Raw genomic sequence first — 14,855 nt, 5'->3', positions numbered from 1 at the left:
GGGGTCCCATTTATTTACAACCAGACCTGGATTCCTGGGATGTAAACTCTTGATTCCTCCAGTTCATTTTGTTTATTTGTTTTTAACTTTCTAGTATGTATTCTACTTTCTTTTATTTCTTTTTTCTTCCTTTTCTTTCTTTTTTTTTTTTTTTTGGTTGTTGTTTTCTTAGGGCCACACCTGTGGCATATGGAAGTTCCCAGACTAGAGGTCAAATCGGAGATGTAGCTATCGGCCTATGCCACAGCCACAGCAATGCCGGATCCTTAACCCACTGAGCAAGCCAAGGGATCAAACCTGTGTCCCCACGGATACTAGTCGGGTTTGTGACTGCTGAGCCACAACAGGAACTCCTAGACTGTATTCTACTTTCATTCTCCCCCTGCACCTTTCTTATTCAGTCTTTGGACCTAATATCTACCTCCTTGAAGGGAATGGCTGAGGAGATCTCTAAAGATTCTATTTGCTCCATCACCAAAACAAGGTTCCCCAATCTGCATGCATTGGGACAACCACCCCAGCCCTCCTAGTCATGCCCTTTCCTGGTACACAGTTCAACCTGTTAACATATATTTACTGGGCACCTTTCTAAGCTAGGCACACCTCACCTCTCGTTGTCTACACAGCTAGTGTCATACTCCAACTGGCTAGACTTGCACCCTCATATCTGAGCCTCCTAATCCTATGGGATCTAAACCCCATGGCCAGGAGAGAAACCCAGGGGTAAAAGATTAATTTTTTTCATTCAACAAATAATGTTTCAGTGCCCCTGAGGCCACAGGGGGCTGGAGAACAAAGATCAAGATGAACAGATTCATTGTTTAATAGAGAGAGGAGACCTAAGAAACAGAGAAACTGTAACAGAAGCTGTGAGCAAATGGAATTAGAGGCAGCGAGGAGAGCTGGGAAGAAAAATGAAGTAAGGGGAGGAGACAGAAATTGTTGTTTTATGTTAGGAGATGGGGAAAGACCTCTCTGAGAATGTGACATTTAGGCAGATGATAAATCAATAGCCTGGAAGGCAAGCAAACATTTAGAGGAAAAATATTCTAGGCTTGGGAGACAGCAAACTGTGAGTTCAAGCTAAGGGTCTGCTGGGGGCAGGGGGAGGGGCAGCCCCAAAGGCAACTGAAAGTGACTCAAATGGAGCAAAATTCTGCTAGCCTGGGAGCTTCCACATGCCGTAGGCGCAGCCCTAAAAAGTTAAAAAAAAAAAAATGTCCAGCTCCAACCCCCCGGGAGTCTGGCTTAATTTCTCTGGAGTCAGCAGGGCCATCACAATATATTTTTTAGCTCCCCATGTGATTCTAATACATATATACATTCAAGAGTCATTGATATTGAAACAATAAATATTAGTTGTTGTAGATGAAATCCGTCTGGTCTCTGGGATGTATTTCCTCAAGATGCCTAAATGGAATATAGTCAAGAAAAAAATTTAGATGTAATTTTTTAAGGTTTACTGGAAGAGAAAGGTGTTTTATGGGAGTTTTTCAGAAGTTGAAAAAGTGATCTGAGTTAATCAGAGAAAACTAACCCATGGAAGAAAATGCTTTCTGGTGAATTGCACTAAAGATAAATGGAGAGTAATGGGGTGGTTTATGCAATTTTAAAGCAAATTTGCTTGACTGAAAGCATTTTCAATATATCTGGCCAATTAAGGACATGTTTATTCGAGCCTAGTCTAATTCAGCCTGAAGCATCAGTCAGCTATTTCCAGGTTGCGGCTGAAAGGGCAGGTTCCATTTCTTTTACATTCAGTACCAGGGGGAGAACCTCGAGGGGGCAGCAGTGAGCTTAGCAGGAGAGCTATCATTCACGTTGTGACACCGCCATCGCGTGGCAATAGCGGAAATGGCAGTCATTCTGGATTCTGGGCAAATTCCCTGGGGTCCACCTTGACTATTTTCACAGAAAGGGGCCAGATATGTCATGCTTCTCTTAGTGTGTATGTGAATTTCCCAAAAGAGCTCATGATATTTAAGTCTGTGCATACTGAGTAAAGTCCCCCCAAATACCTAAGACCATTCAAACTCAGTAAGAGGGCAGCCCATCCACAGCTGAGCGACAAATAGTGACTCAATAGATAGACGTTTATTGAGCCTTGTTTTTAGAGATTGGCAGTGGCAGTAAAATACACTTTTGAGGAGAGAAATACACATCAGGAAATATTTTTAAAAGGATGCTTTAGAATGGAAATTGCTAAAAAGTTTCCAGTGGAAAGACCAATTGATGTGTGCTGTTCAAACTCAATTTCCCCCAATTCTTACAACTTAAGACCACAGGCTACCCAACTGACAGTGGGGATCCAAACACATATTTGAGTATATCTAGGCAACCCTGGGATCTTATAGATGAACACAAAGGGAGGTGACTTGCCCCAAATCATTCATATTTGTAAAAATGAATTACAGTTAAAGAGAAATGTTATTCCTTGCTGGGGTATCAGAGAGACCAAAGAATCCAGAAATAAACCATTGTTTCATAATTTTGGCTGCACAATAAACTTACCTGGAAATCTTAAATTTTAAATAATCTGATGTCCAGGTAACATTCTCAACCAATTAAATAAAAATTCCTGGGAGTGAAACCCACCCCAGAGTTTTTTATTTGTTTGTTTGTTCATTTTTTTAATCTTCCCCAAGTGACAGTTTTTGTGCGGCCAAGTTCAAGAACCATTGAACTAGAAGCTCCCTATACTTGCAATCAGTCCCTAAACCACACACATGTCATGACAAGGGCAGCCCTTCCTCAGCCTGTATTCACTTCTCAGACTCATCCTTTACTCTTAAGACCTTTTCCCCTTGGTGTTTATTTTTAAACATTTCCATAAAGGTGGGAGGGATATAACAGACCTCCAAACAGTGATCTGGAATGTGCCGGCAAGTTTCTGTTTTCTGAGTCACTCAACCCACTACACTTTGAGGTATTCAAAGGATCAGTTATCTTTTCAAAGTGTTCCTTCAGCATCTGACACGCCTGGTGCCTAGAAAGGACTCAGTGTGTGTTCCATGAATGATCTCTTTAGCCAGATAACCCTCCATGGACTTACCCCCAGTTCTGTAAAGATGATTTGTGAAGGGAGGGGCAAAAGAAAATGGGGGTAGGGTGGTCTGCAAGCCAGTGAGGACTTCAGAAGGGGGCTTCCAGCTCCCCCCGCAAAGAAGAAATGGCATGTCTGCCTTACCTGAAATCCCCAGATCACAGATCGCTAAATTGACAGTCATTATTTCTGCAGGTCTCAGCTTCTTTTTCCGTCTAGAAGACATATAAAGGACATACCCATTTCCAAATGTGGACAGAATCCCTACAAGGAAAAATAAAAAATCCCCCTCGTTAAAACAAGGATGGAGAGTTCACTCTGCTATGACACACTTCTCAATTTCAACAATGGACACCATAGACTTAGAGAGGACTCTAAATAAAAATCTACGTCAAGAAGATGAAATAAAAGGCATGAGTTGTGAGTGACAGGCGAGGGATGGGTTGCCTCCAAAGGGATAGGAGTCAGGGAATCATCAAACTGCACTTACCCAGAAAAAGGAACCACTAATTTCCCAGTGAAGCTCAGGAGAGAAAGGGAATCCTGTGGTCAGTTCTTGTACTGGCCCCCAGGACGGAGCAACTCCTCAGCCATCTTTAGAGGACTGGCTTTTATAGAACACCTTCCCTCTGATGAGAAGGGTTAAGCCCTGGACTAGCGATATATTCTGAAGACGAAATGACTCAAAACCAAATGAGGTGTTTGACTCTCCTTGTGGACTTCCGGAGGGGTGGCCGGCATTCAGGAGAGGCAGAGGCCAGGTTAGGCTGGCATGACCCCCGGCAAAAACAAGGTCATCTCTGGAGACACATCCGGGACATTTTGCATCCTGGGACACACGGACGCTGGGTGTCTGCAGCTGCTACTGGACCAGGCATTGAGGGGAAGTGAGTGACAGTGGGTTATATGGGCACTCCCCGCCCACCAAAGGGAGAGAAGATGCCCGTCAACCCACCAACCTACCAACAATGGGATCCATGTGCTCCCACTTTTTTTCATATCCTTTTATTAATGACTGATTGGCTTTGGCATTACAAGGATACTGTTCCAAAGTTCTTACAAACCCAGTTTAAATCCAAAAAGACCCAATCCCTACTGACTGTATTGAAGAAAAGAATACACCTACTTCCATAGCTTAACATGTAGAGTAGATTTCTTCAGGAATTCTTGCTTCATAGTGTAGCTGTGTATAAATGAGAATCTGGTACAGCTGCCTTTGGTAGTAAGGAATAAGGAGAGTATTAACAGGAGAAACCCAGATTTTTCTCTCTTAACTTCTACTTCTCCACCACCATTCATTTTGGGGGGCAAAGGGGGAAAAAATGTGTGTTTCAGCTGATGGTTTGAAACCACCAGGCGCTAACTGCATTGTGCTCTTAGGAAATCGAATCCCAGGACTCAGTGCTGCCACGTGGTGCATTAAAACGTCTTTAGCTTTCTTAAGTCGGAAGAGGGAAGAAAGGTAGAAGAGGCTGCAGAGATTCTAGAGCCAACCAGCCTACATGAAACCCACGCTGCATTAAAGGAAACCAGCTAGCAAGGCACACTGGGGAATTAAAAGGTGAAAACACGGCTTGCAAAATCATAAACACATGCCTTCTACTTTGCATCCAAAAAGATGAAAAACCAAACCTATGCATATGCACCTGAGGCACAAAGCACATTAAACACCTGGTGTCTTTCTACTTCTCTTTTGAGCATGTTGATTTTCTGACTTGTCTTTCTTAAATTAGGCGCTACCAGTGATTCAGAAGGTTTCACCCAGTGCCCAAAGCTTTATCCAAAAATAGTCGACTCTCTAGGAGCTGCACGGAGGTTATTCCCACAGGCAATCTTATCTAGAGGATAAGGGAAGGGAAACTTCTTTTTAATGAGAGTTAAAGGAAAAACAAAATTAAGAAGATAAGAGCTCAGGAGAGGGGGACATTTTTTGATTATCAAAATCCTGAATCTTTCTAGGAATACAAAAAGCTTAAATCTCATGTATAGACTGTCAGTGAACTAAGTATTTATGATGAAAGAGTAGAGGGTGCAAATGGGTCTCTGAGGGTTTCTCCTCTATTCCAAGGTCACATCATCATTTCTTCCTCCAGTTTCTCCGAAGACTTCTAGAATCTAATGAAGCTCACCAAGAAGGTCATCCTGCTCTGGTTCCTTAAGAGGCATCGGGGTACATCCCCATGCTTAGCCTAGGATGGGATGAAACCAGACATAGAACCAAGCCTGAGACTGGGTGCAGGATGAGTCCAACCCTCCCAGCTGACGCTGAGTTTGAATGACTCTTCTCAAACTTACTACCTCTGGCTCCATCTCTATCTTTCTGCGTCACCTGATACTCCGTTTGCTTGGGACCTCTTGTTCTGGTTCCCCTCAGCACTCCCATTTGAATATAATTGTAGATTTCCCTTCCAACCCCACCCAGACACTGAGTGGGAAATGCTGCTGCTTGCCCTGCCCACCCTGGCTGTCTCTCTTCCGCCCTCCTTCATGGGGGATGGACTGATTGCCCTTCCTATTTTGTGGCATTGGAGAAATCTGTCAGGTTAAAGATGCTACTTTTTAATTCATTCCTTGCACCTTATAGAGACAAATTCAACTTATAAGAATATAGGTTGAATTCCTATAAGAATTGTTCTGTCTTTTCTGATCATCACCAGTACTCAGGTTTAATAAAGATGCCATGTGGATTTTACGACCAGATGGTCCCTGTGTGGGTGAGAGTCGTTTGCTCATTGTGTTCACTGCTATATGCCCAGCAATTTAAACCGTGACAATGAATAGGCAGTGGATATATATTTGCATTTGAAAGGACGTGGAGGTCCATTTATAAGAAACAGAATTTCAATCAGCACCATAATAACTAATAATAAAGCCAAAGACCCAGGGAATCCCTACGCAGTGGAATTTCTGATTCAATTTCATGGATTCCTTTTGCCTTAAGCACTGGCCATAGAGAGGTCTCCAGACTTTTCTAATGAGTTGGGCTACTTTTAGGAGGTTAAATGAAAGTCTTAGCCAATAAAAGGTAGATGAGAGAGAGGGGAAAGAAGGAGGGAAGGAAAGAAGGAGGGAGGGGAAGAGAGAAAGGTTGACCCAGCGTCTGAAAAGATTAAAGGCAGACACATCTAAAGACGTAACCCACCTGCACACTGGTTACCCAAATTTAAAACAGCTTTAAATGTAAGACAAGTATCGTGATTGAAGCTAATTGCCTGGACTAGTGCTGTCCGATAGAAACGTAAGATAAGCCAGAAATATGAGCCACACATGTATTTAAATTTCTTTCTGGTAGCTATAGTAAACCAAGTGAAAATATTACTAAATTCATTTTGATACCATATGTATTTAACCTAATATGTCCAAAGTGTTGTGGGTTAGATACGTAGTCAATTGTTTTAAATTGTTATGTTACAGTACTGTTTTTAATTCTACATCTTCAGTATCTGTGTATCTATTTACACTACAGCACATTTCAACTGGGAAAAGTCTCATTTCAAGTACTCAGGAGTCCCGGGCGGTCACCGCCTTGGATGGCAGAGTCTTGCACAGCAGACAGACCCCCTGTGCTGTGGGTTAGGCACAAAAACTTTTGACCCTGGACTGACTTCCATTTATTATTCACACTTTTTTTTTCATCTCTTCCCCCTATCACAGAGCGACCTGACTAAAGCGAAGTCAATTCAGCATGTCCATTCTACAGCATTGGGACCGAGTTCCCTCCGTTATGAAAAGCAGAGGCTAAACGAAATGACTTCTAAGGTCCCTTCGGAGCCTAGCCTCTTAGCACTCTATCAAAAGCATCCTCCAGCAAGTAAAATTTAAAGAAGCTCTCATGATCATGACTTTTGTTGTTCAGTGAACAAGCCTACTATCCAAGCAACCAAAATGAAATATAATCTCGAACTGTTTGTGGTTGAACTTCTTTTCGGATTCTTAAGGGACTATTATTTATTCCTAATCATGAAGGTAATGGAGTCCCTTCTATGAAGTATGTATGAACGTCGTGGTACCACACCCCCTTTTCCTTCTTCCGCCCCCTCTCTATCTCCACTCAAAATATCCACTGAAGTGCTGGCATCTTCGTGCAAAATCAACATGGCGGCCCATGAATTTTCTAGGTGCAGGCTTTGCACGGAAAAAATTAAGGAAACTTACCAATGATTGTTAGGTAAAAGCCGGCCACTAAATCCGCTTCCCAGGAAAGCTTGGAAGCAAAGGGATCCCCCTCCCGAAGGTAGTGTGGCCGGCGCTCATCCGGGGGCGGGGCCGTGTGGTTCAGGGCCATGCTCTCCTCCAGCGCCAGGGTCTGAAAGGCAGATGGATGGAGGTCGCCACAGACCTGAAGAAGCCAATCCCACCCCTCTTATAACTGTGCCCCCTGCTTTAAAATGCGAAACAAGTTCCCTGAGTCATGCTGGAGTCTCCAATTAATAGCTGGTAAACACTCGAGAACGTTTTTCTGCAACGGATCTAAATATGTCAATATCCAATTCTTCAGTGTGTAGATTAGCCAAGAATACCTCACCTCATTTTCTTCTTTTTTGTTTCTTTTCAGTTGGCTAGAGTTTTTTGTGTGTTTTTTAAATTGAAGTATGGTTGATTAACAATGTTGTGTGAGTTTCTACTGCACAGCAAAGTGATTCAGTTATGCATATATATATATTCTTTTGCATGTTCTTTGCCATTATGGGTTGGGTTTTTTTGTTTGTTTGTTTTTTGTTTTTTGTTTTGGCTTTTGTCTTTTTAGGGCCACACCCACGGCATGTGGAGGTTCCCAGACCAGGGGTCAAATCAGAGCTACAGCCACCGCAACTTGGGATCCAAGCCATGTCTGCCAACTACACCAGAGCTCGTGGCAATGCTGGATCCTCAATCCACTGAGAGAGTCCAGGGATCGATCCCACATCCTCATGAGTACTAGTCAGATTCATTAGCCACTGAGCCATGAAGGGAACTCCTCCATTATGGTTTACTACAAGATATTGAATTAGTTCCCTGTGCTATACAGCAGGTCTTTGTTATTATCCATTCTATATGTAATAGTTTGCATCTGCGAATCCCACCCCTTCCCCACCACCCCTCCCTTTGGCAACCACAGGACTCTTCTCTATGTCTGTGAGTCTGCACTATCTCATTTCTTTCTTTTTTTAAAATTTATAATGATTTTTATTTTTTCCATTATAGCTGGTTTATGGTGTTCTGTCAATTTTCTACTATACAGCATGGTGACCCAGTGACACATACATGCATACATTCTTTTTTCACACATTATCATGCTCCATCATAAGTGACTAGACATAGTTCCCAGTGCTACACAGCAGGCTCTCATTGCTTATCCATTCCAAAGCTGTAGTTGGCATCTATTAACCCCAAATTCCCAATCCATCTCACTCCCTCCCTCTCCCCCTTGGCAACCACAAGTCTGTTCTCCAAGTCCATGGTATTCTTTTCTGTGGAAAGGTTCATTTAGGCCATATATTAGATTCCAGATATAAGTGATATCCTATGGTATTTGTCTTTCTCATTCTGACTTACTTCACTTAGTATGAGAGTCTCTAGATCCATGCATGTTGCTGCAAATGGCATTATTTTGTTTTTTTTATGGCTGAGTACTATTCCATTGTGGATATATACCACATCTTCTTAATCCAATCATCTGTTGATGGACATTTAGGTTGTTTCCATGTCTTGGCTATTGTGAATAGTTCTGCAGTGAACATACGGGTGCATGTGTCTTTTTCAAAGAAAGTTTTGTCTGGATATATGTGCCCAGGAGTGGGATTGCTGGGTCATATGGTAGTTCTATGTATAGTTTTCTAAGGTGCCTCCATACTCTTTTTCATAGTAGCTGTACCAGCTTCCATTCCCACCAATGGTGCAGGAGGGTTCCTGTTTCTCTATACCCTCTCCAGCATTTGTTATTCATGGACTCATTAATGATGATGGCCATTCTGTGCTATCTCATTTCTGTAACCTGTCACCCTCTTTAAAAAAAAAAAAAAAAAAACTTAAAAAAAATTTTATTTTTATTGAAGTAGAGTTGATTTACAATGTTGCATTCATTTCAGGTGTACAGCAAAGTGATTCAGTTATACGTATACATCTACCCTTTCTTTCTCCAGATTCCTTTTCCATATAGGTTATTACAGAATATTGAGTAGAGTTCCCTGTGCTATACAGCAGGTCCTTGTTTATTGTCTTTTTTTTATGTATAGTAGTGTGTATTTGAGCCATGTCACACCTCCCTTGGGTGAATAAGAAGCCGAAGGCCAAATCCCTTCCATTTCCCTGTTGCTGGCCATGTATGTACATGTCTGAGCTAAGAGAAGATACAGTATGGACATATGGATAAGAGAGATTTCATCAATACTTAAAATATCAATATATAAAATAGAATTAATTTGCCAGAGTATAGTTGTTCAACTATCCGAATCACCCAGAAGAGCATCTCTGTCAGTTATACGATCAGTGAGCTTCAGCGTTTTTCTAAAAGAAAAAATCGTCATTAGTTATTAAAGCATTGGGTACAAATGGACATAGAATATTCAATAAATGAAGTTTAGAACTAGGAGAGGGTCAAGAATATCTTGAAATATCAGGCCTTTCAGAAATGAGTTCCAGAGTTCCCGTCCTGGTGCAGAGGAAACGAATCCGACTAGGATCCATGATGACACACAGGTTTGATCCCTGGCCTCGATCAGCAGGTTAAAGATCCGGCATTGCCGTGAGCTGTGGTGCAGGTCACAGATGTGGCTCAGATCTGGAGTTGCTGTAGCTGTGGTCTAGACCAGCAGCTATAGCTCCGATTCAACCCCTAGCCTGGAAATCTCCATATGCTGCAAGTGCAGCCCTAAAAAGAAAAAAAAAAAAAAAAAAAGAAAGAAAGAAAAAAAGAAAAGAAAAAAGAAAGAAATGATTTCCATCTTCCTTGTAACTCACAAGCTTCATCCACAGGCTGATTTTGGGTTTTGAGTTTCTTAAAGCAGAAAGTAACCCCATTATTTCTCACCCCCGCCCCCAATTCAAATCCATTCTCTAAATGTGCTCATTTCCGCTCCAGGGTAAAATGTTGAGCCCCAAGGAACTCCCCAAACACACAGGACATTGAAGTGTTTCTACTGAATCTTGATTTTAAAAGGTTTCTAAAAAGTCTGTGATGGGCCCTGTGCAAAAATATGTCACACAGTACCCCCAGTACTGAAAGTCAGAGTGGCGTATCATCCCTGAGATAAAGCACCCTGCTGAGGTCATATGGCTCTTGAACTTGCTTATTTCAAATCGAACCAACAGATGTCACTGTTCAGCTCTCTAGGAAAGGATTTGGGGCCGAACCTATCAGCCTGTGAGTGCCACTTAAACTGGTAAGCCCCACAATTAGTGACAGGCTCACTGGCAGATGTCTAAAGATGTCTTTCAATTTCTCTAAAAGATGCAGATTTACCCTCTACCAAACTTCCACTTTACAGCTGAAATAGGACTTTTCCATGCAACTGGGACCCTCTCAATGCCCAGTCAGTGGAGGCTACTGTCTACATCCCAGATGAGGCCAATCATGTGATAAAGTTCATTCAAACTCCTTCCTGGGGGCTGTAGGAAGTGCAGCCAGAAGGAGAAACCTCTGGCCACCAACCCCAGCCCATCTTAAGACCTGCCCCGAATTCAAGTTTATCTTTATCATTCCTGATTCCCCTTTGCTGCTAGCCCCTCCTTATGCAAAAAGCTCTCTTCCCCTTGGGAATCCCCCTCATGGTGCAGTGGTTAACGAATCCGACTAGGAACCATGAGGTTGCGAGTTCAATCCCTGACCTTGCTCAGTGGGTTAAGGATCCGGCGTTTCTGTGAGCTGTGGTGTAGGTTCAGATGTGGCTCGGATCCTGCATTGTTGTGGTGTAGGCCGGCGGCTACAGCTCCAATTCGACCCCTAGCCTGGGAACCTCCATATGCTGTGGGAGTGGCCCCAGAAAAGGCAAAAATCCAAAAAAAACAACCACCTCTCTTCCCCAGACCCCCCTCCCCCCGCCTCCCCGCAACCGGCTGTCCAGTCCCGTGCTCCTATTCAGAATCATAAGAAAAGGCTGTGTCACCCACCCTCTGATCTGGGGCAAATTGTTTCAGCTCTCTGGACCACAATGCCCTCATCTTCAAAAGCGCTTACCCCCAACGCGTGCTCGTTGTAGGAACAATGGGATATGAGACTTGAAAGCACATTATCAGTGAGGAGCCCTGTCTGGTTATCATGTGCTGGGTTGGGGTACTTACTTGTTCCAAACCTGCCCATCCATGAAGACAAATTTGTATGGCAAATTTCCAAGGGGTCCTACGCTAAATAAACACAGTGTGTAACGATTGTTTTTACTGAACATCTGCTATTAACCCAGAATTATGAAGTAGGAAATGAGACATGTAACATGTTACCCAGACTTAAGGAGGAGGGCTATCCTTTGGGACATGAAAAAAAAAAAAAAGACACAACTGATGATCAGAAAATAATCATAATACAAGGCTAAAAAAGGCTACCTTCTTTGCTGTTAATAATTTTTTTTTTTTTTACATGGCTGTGCCCGCAGCATATGGAAGTTCCCAGGCCAGGGATTGAATTGGAGCCCCAGCTGTAACCTGAGCTGCAGCTATGGCAATGCCAGATCCTTTAACCCACTGTGCCAGGCTGGGGATCAAACACACACCTCCACAGGGACCCGAGCCACTGCAGTTGGATCCTTAACTCCCTGCACCACAGCAGGAACTCCTGCTGTTAGTAATTTTTAAAGTAAGGAAATGATTATACAGTCTGAGAAATTAACTCTATTAGGTCGGGGTTTTCGTAGGCAGTGGGGACTCAGAGGGTATCTTCAGTGAGAAAAAGATATAAGCAAAGATTTAGAGGCAAAAATGAATATAAATCATATCAAGGAAATCTGGTGGCCCAGCGGTTAGGGGATCCTGCATTTTCACTGCTGTGGTGCGGGTTCGATTCTTGGCCAGGAACTTCTGCGTGCCAAAGGGGCGGGAGGAGACTGACTTCATTGGAATAGAGGGGCCATGATGGTGAAAGCAATACCCCTGGTCTTGGTAAAATGGGATCTTGTTCTATGAGGCCTAGAATGCTTGGCGGAAGAGTTGCTTTTAACACATCATATGTGGGCTAATTTTGTTAAAATTGGTGCTATTATTCAAGTTTGGCAATAACATAGGTGAAGGTAGGTCTTTCTAACTCTTTTCAAAAACATAATGTTTCCTGAGGCAGAACGAGAGGAAGTAGAAAACCCTAAATCTATGGGTTATTGGTGGGGGAAGTGGGGACTCTTCCCTCTTCCTCATACAAGCCAGCTCATTTCAACTCCTCACGTAGCACATGTTGTTCCCTCTACACATGGTGTCTGTTCCCTTTCTTTCTCGCCTATTCAAATTCCACTTGACCCTCAGCCCTCTGTCCAAAGTCTACCTCCCCCGGAAGATGAATTTGGCTCCTTCCACAGGTACTTGAAAGAAGAACCCGTCTTCTCTCCACTCCCTAACATACTCAGAGAGGTACTTAATCACACTTAGTGTCCTTAACTCTTCTTGCTGTTGACCTACACATGCATAGAATAATGTTTAGTCCCATTGGGGAAAGATGGCGTCAGCGTTGGCTATGGCGTCATGACTTCCTGGTGTGCTTCATCCTGGGAGCAGGAGAAAAGCAGGATGGAGCAACGTGACCTGCAGAACAACGCTACCTGTAGGTACTATGTAAACTAAGGATGCAACTTATAGTCATGGGACCACCCATGCTGGGATCAATTTTGGAAAATTCCTTTTACAATATTGAATGCTCCTGAGTTACCTCCTTGTGAAATGGAATAAGGTTTTTGGTTATTTTCTTCCCCGCTTTACCTCCTGTGTTTGAAGACTACCCATGACACATAGCATCGCATTCTATCTTCCCAGGGGCTCAGGATCCTCATCATCCCATCCCCCGGTTCCCTGGGACAGCATCCTACGATCCAAACCACTCAACCAGCTGCATGTCTGAATCCCCTGGACGCTTAGTTTTGCTTTTGTGTGTGTTTGTTGTTGATCGTGCTCCACCTGTTCTTTGGATACCCCGGTCTGGGGATAATGTCCAGAGGCTGTGATAGCTACAGGGAGATTGTTTCCAGGAGACTCACAGTATGCTGTTTGTCAATTTTTGTAATCATGGAAACTTACTTTTCCTTCAAAGTATCTCATGGTATTAGTGCCTGGAGGGGCAGTATATATGGGGAAATACTGCTTTTGGAAAATGCATTAAAACATGAAGGATTGGGGAGTTCCTGCCATGGCGCAGTGGTTAACGAATCCGACTGGGAACTATGAGGTTGCGGGTTCGATCCCTGCCCTTGCTTAGTGGGTTAAGGATCTGGCATTGCCGTGAGTCGAAGACGAGGCTCGGATCCTGCGTTGTTGTGGCTCTGGCATAGGCCGGTGGCTACAGCTCCAATTCGATCCCTAGCCTGGGAGCCTCCATATGCCATGGGAGTGGCCCAAGAAAAGGCAAAAAAAAAGAAAAATAAATAAAACATGAAATATTGAAATAACACATTTGTGATTGGGAGTTCTAAAAGCATGTTGCATCTAGAGAAACTTAACTTTACATTGAAATAAGGAACGTTTTTGTTTGCTGTAGAAACACTGCACAACACTGGAAATGCTTCCTTGCAGAGTCTAATATTTAAGGAAGGTGTGAGAATGTTGCAAGAGAAGCATCCTATCTGAAAGAAGAGAATAGCATAAATGATTGCTCAGGCTCCTCTGCTGAATTTATGATTGTACACAAAGATATAAAGGAAACCTCTGGGACTAAATTGTATGGAATTATTCACATTATTCATGTTAACACAATCCCTTAAGTGATAAAATATACTCTGCTACCCTCATATTTGCTAATTAATGGTCCTTTTAATCATGAATAATGCTTCTTAAAACAGTTCTCATAGCTTATTATAGAAAAATCTGTAAACATCCCCACTCCTCATCACCTATAAAAGTTTAAATATTTTGGAGGTTCTAGGATTAAACTGAAAAAAATCCTCTATCATTCCACAATAAAAATTAAGAGGTAACTTGAAATATAGCCAGACCCAAGTCCTCCTGCCTAAACTGAATGGACTTACAAAATGCCTGTTCAGCAGATATGGAAAACAGAATAGCAAAGCATCATTCTTCTAAGAGGAAATAAACATGATCCATTAGTATCAAGGGTGACAGTCTAATTCTGTTCAACTCTATCCAGTCTCAGAATTATCTTCAAGAAGTGTTATGGAATAAGTTTTCCCTCTGACCTGCTAAAAATTGTCACCTGGCTTTCAGGCAGAGTTACCAAAAAGCATGGGCACTGTGGAAAGCTACGTATATAAAGGATCTGATAGTGTTCTACCCAAAATGAGCATCTCCACTGGACTCTGAAAATTTTCCTGTTTTTTTTTTTTTCATGAAGGCTTTATCACCCCAACATTTATTCCTAGTTATATATCATTTGAGAACATAAGATGCAAATCCATTCACAAACCCATTAAAAACTATAAGAAACATAAAGTGGTTGGTGAAATTAGGTACTGGATACCCCACAGCAGCCAGTGGGTAGAATACAGGTTACAGCAGTTATGACACAGAGGCAGGGACTAGAAACAGTGTGACCGACCGGATCCTTGACAGAACGTGGAAGGCCATGAACTGTCCAGAAAGTTAACAAAGAAGCAGCCAAGAGCTAGGGAAAGAAGAGGAGAAAGAATTGAAAACACCCAAGCTCTAGAGGTAAAATTTCTTAGCCTTAAGCCTGATACAATGCAAACAA

The 14,855-nt window shown here is 42.7% G+C and overlaps 1 protein-coding gene across 1 annotated transcript in view; it reads right to left on the bottom strand.

Annotated features, from left to right (window-relative positions):
• OPN5 (opsin 5) overlaps window positions 1-7,328 on the bottom strand; it is a 30,638-nt gene extending 23,310 nt beyond the window's left edge. The window contains exons 1-2 of the mRNA XM_047797831.1: window positions 7,199-7,328; window positions 3,188-3,307 (exon numbers count right to left, since the gene is read on the bottom strand). Of these exons, the coding sequence (XP_047653787.1) occupies window positions 3,188-3,307; window positions 7,199-7,328 (250 nt within the window). The remainder of the gene's footprint in view (window positions 1-3,187; window positions 3,308-7,198) is intronic.
• Window positions 7,329-14,855: the final 7,527 nt, after the last annotated feature.

Source organism: Phacochoerus africanus, chromosome 9, assembly GCF_016906955.1.
Source record: "Phacochoerus africanus isolate WHEZ1 chromosome 9, ROS_Pafr_v1, whole genome shotgun sequence".
Lineage (NCBI taxonomy): Eukaryota > Metazoa > Chordata > Mammalia > Artiodactyla > Suidae > Phacochoerus > Phacochoerus africanus.
The sequence above is the reverse complement of the archived record's forward strand: the minus strand, read 5'-3'. Positions and strand labels throughout refer to the sequence as shown.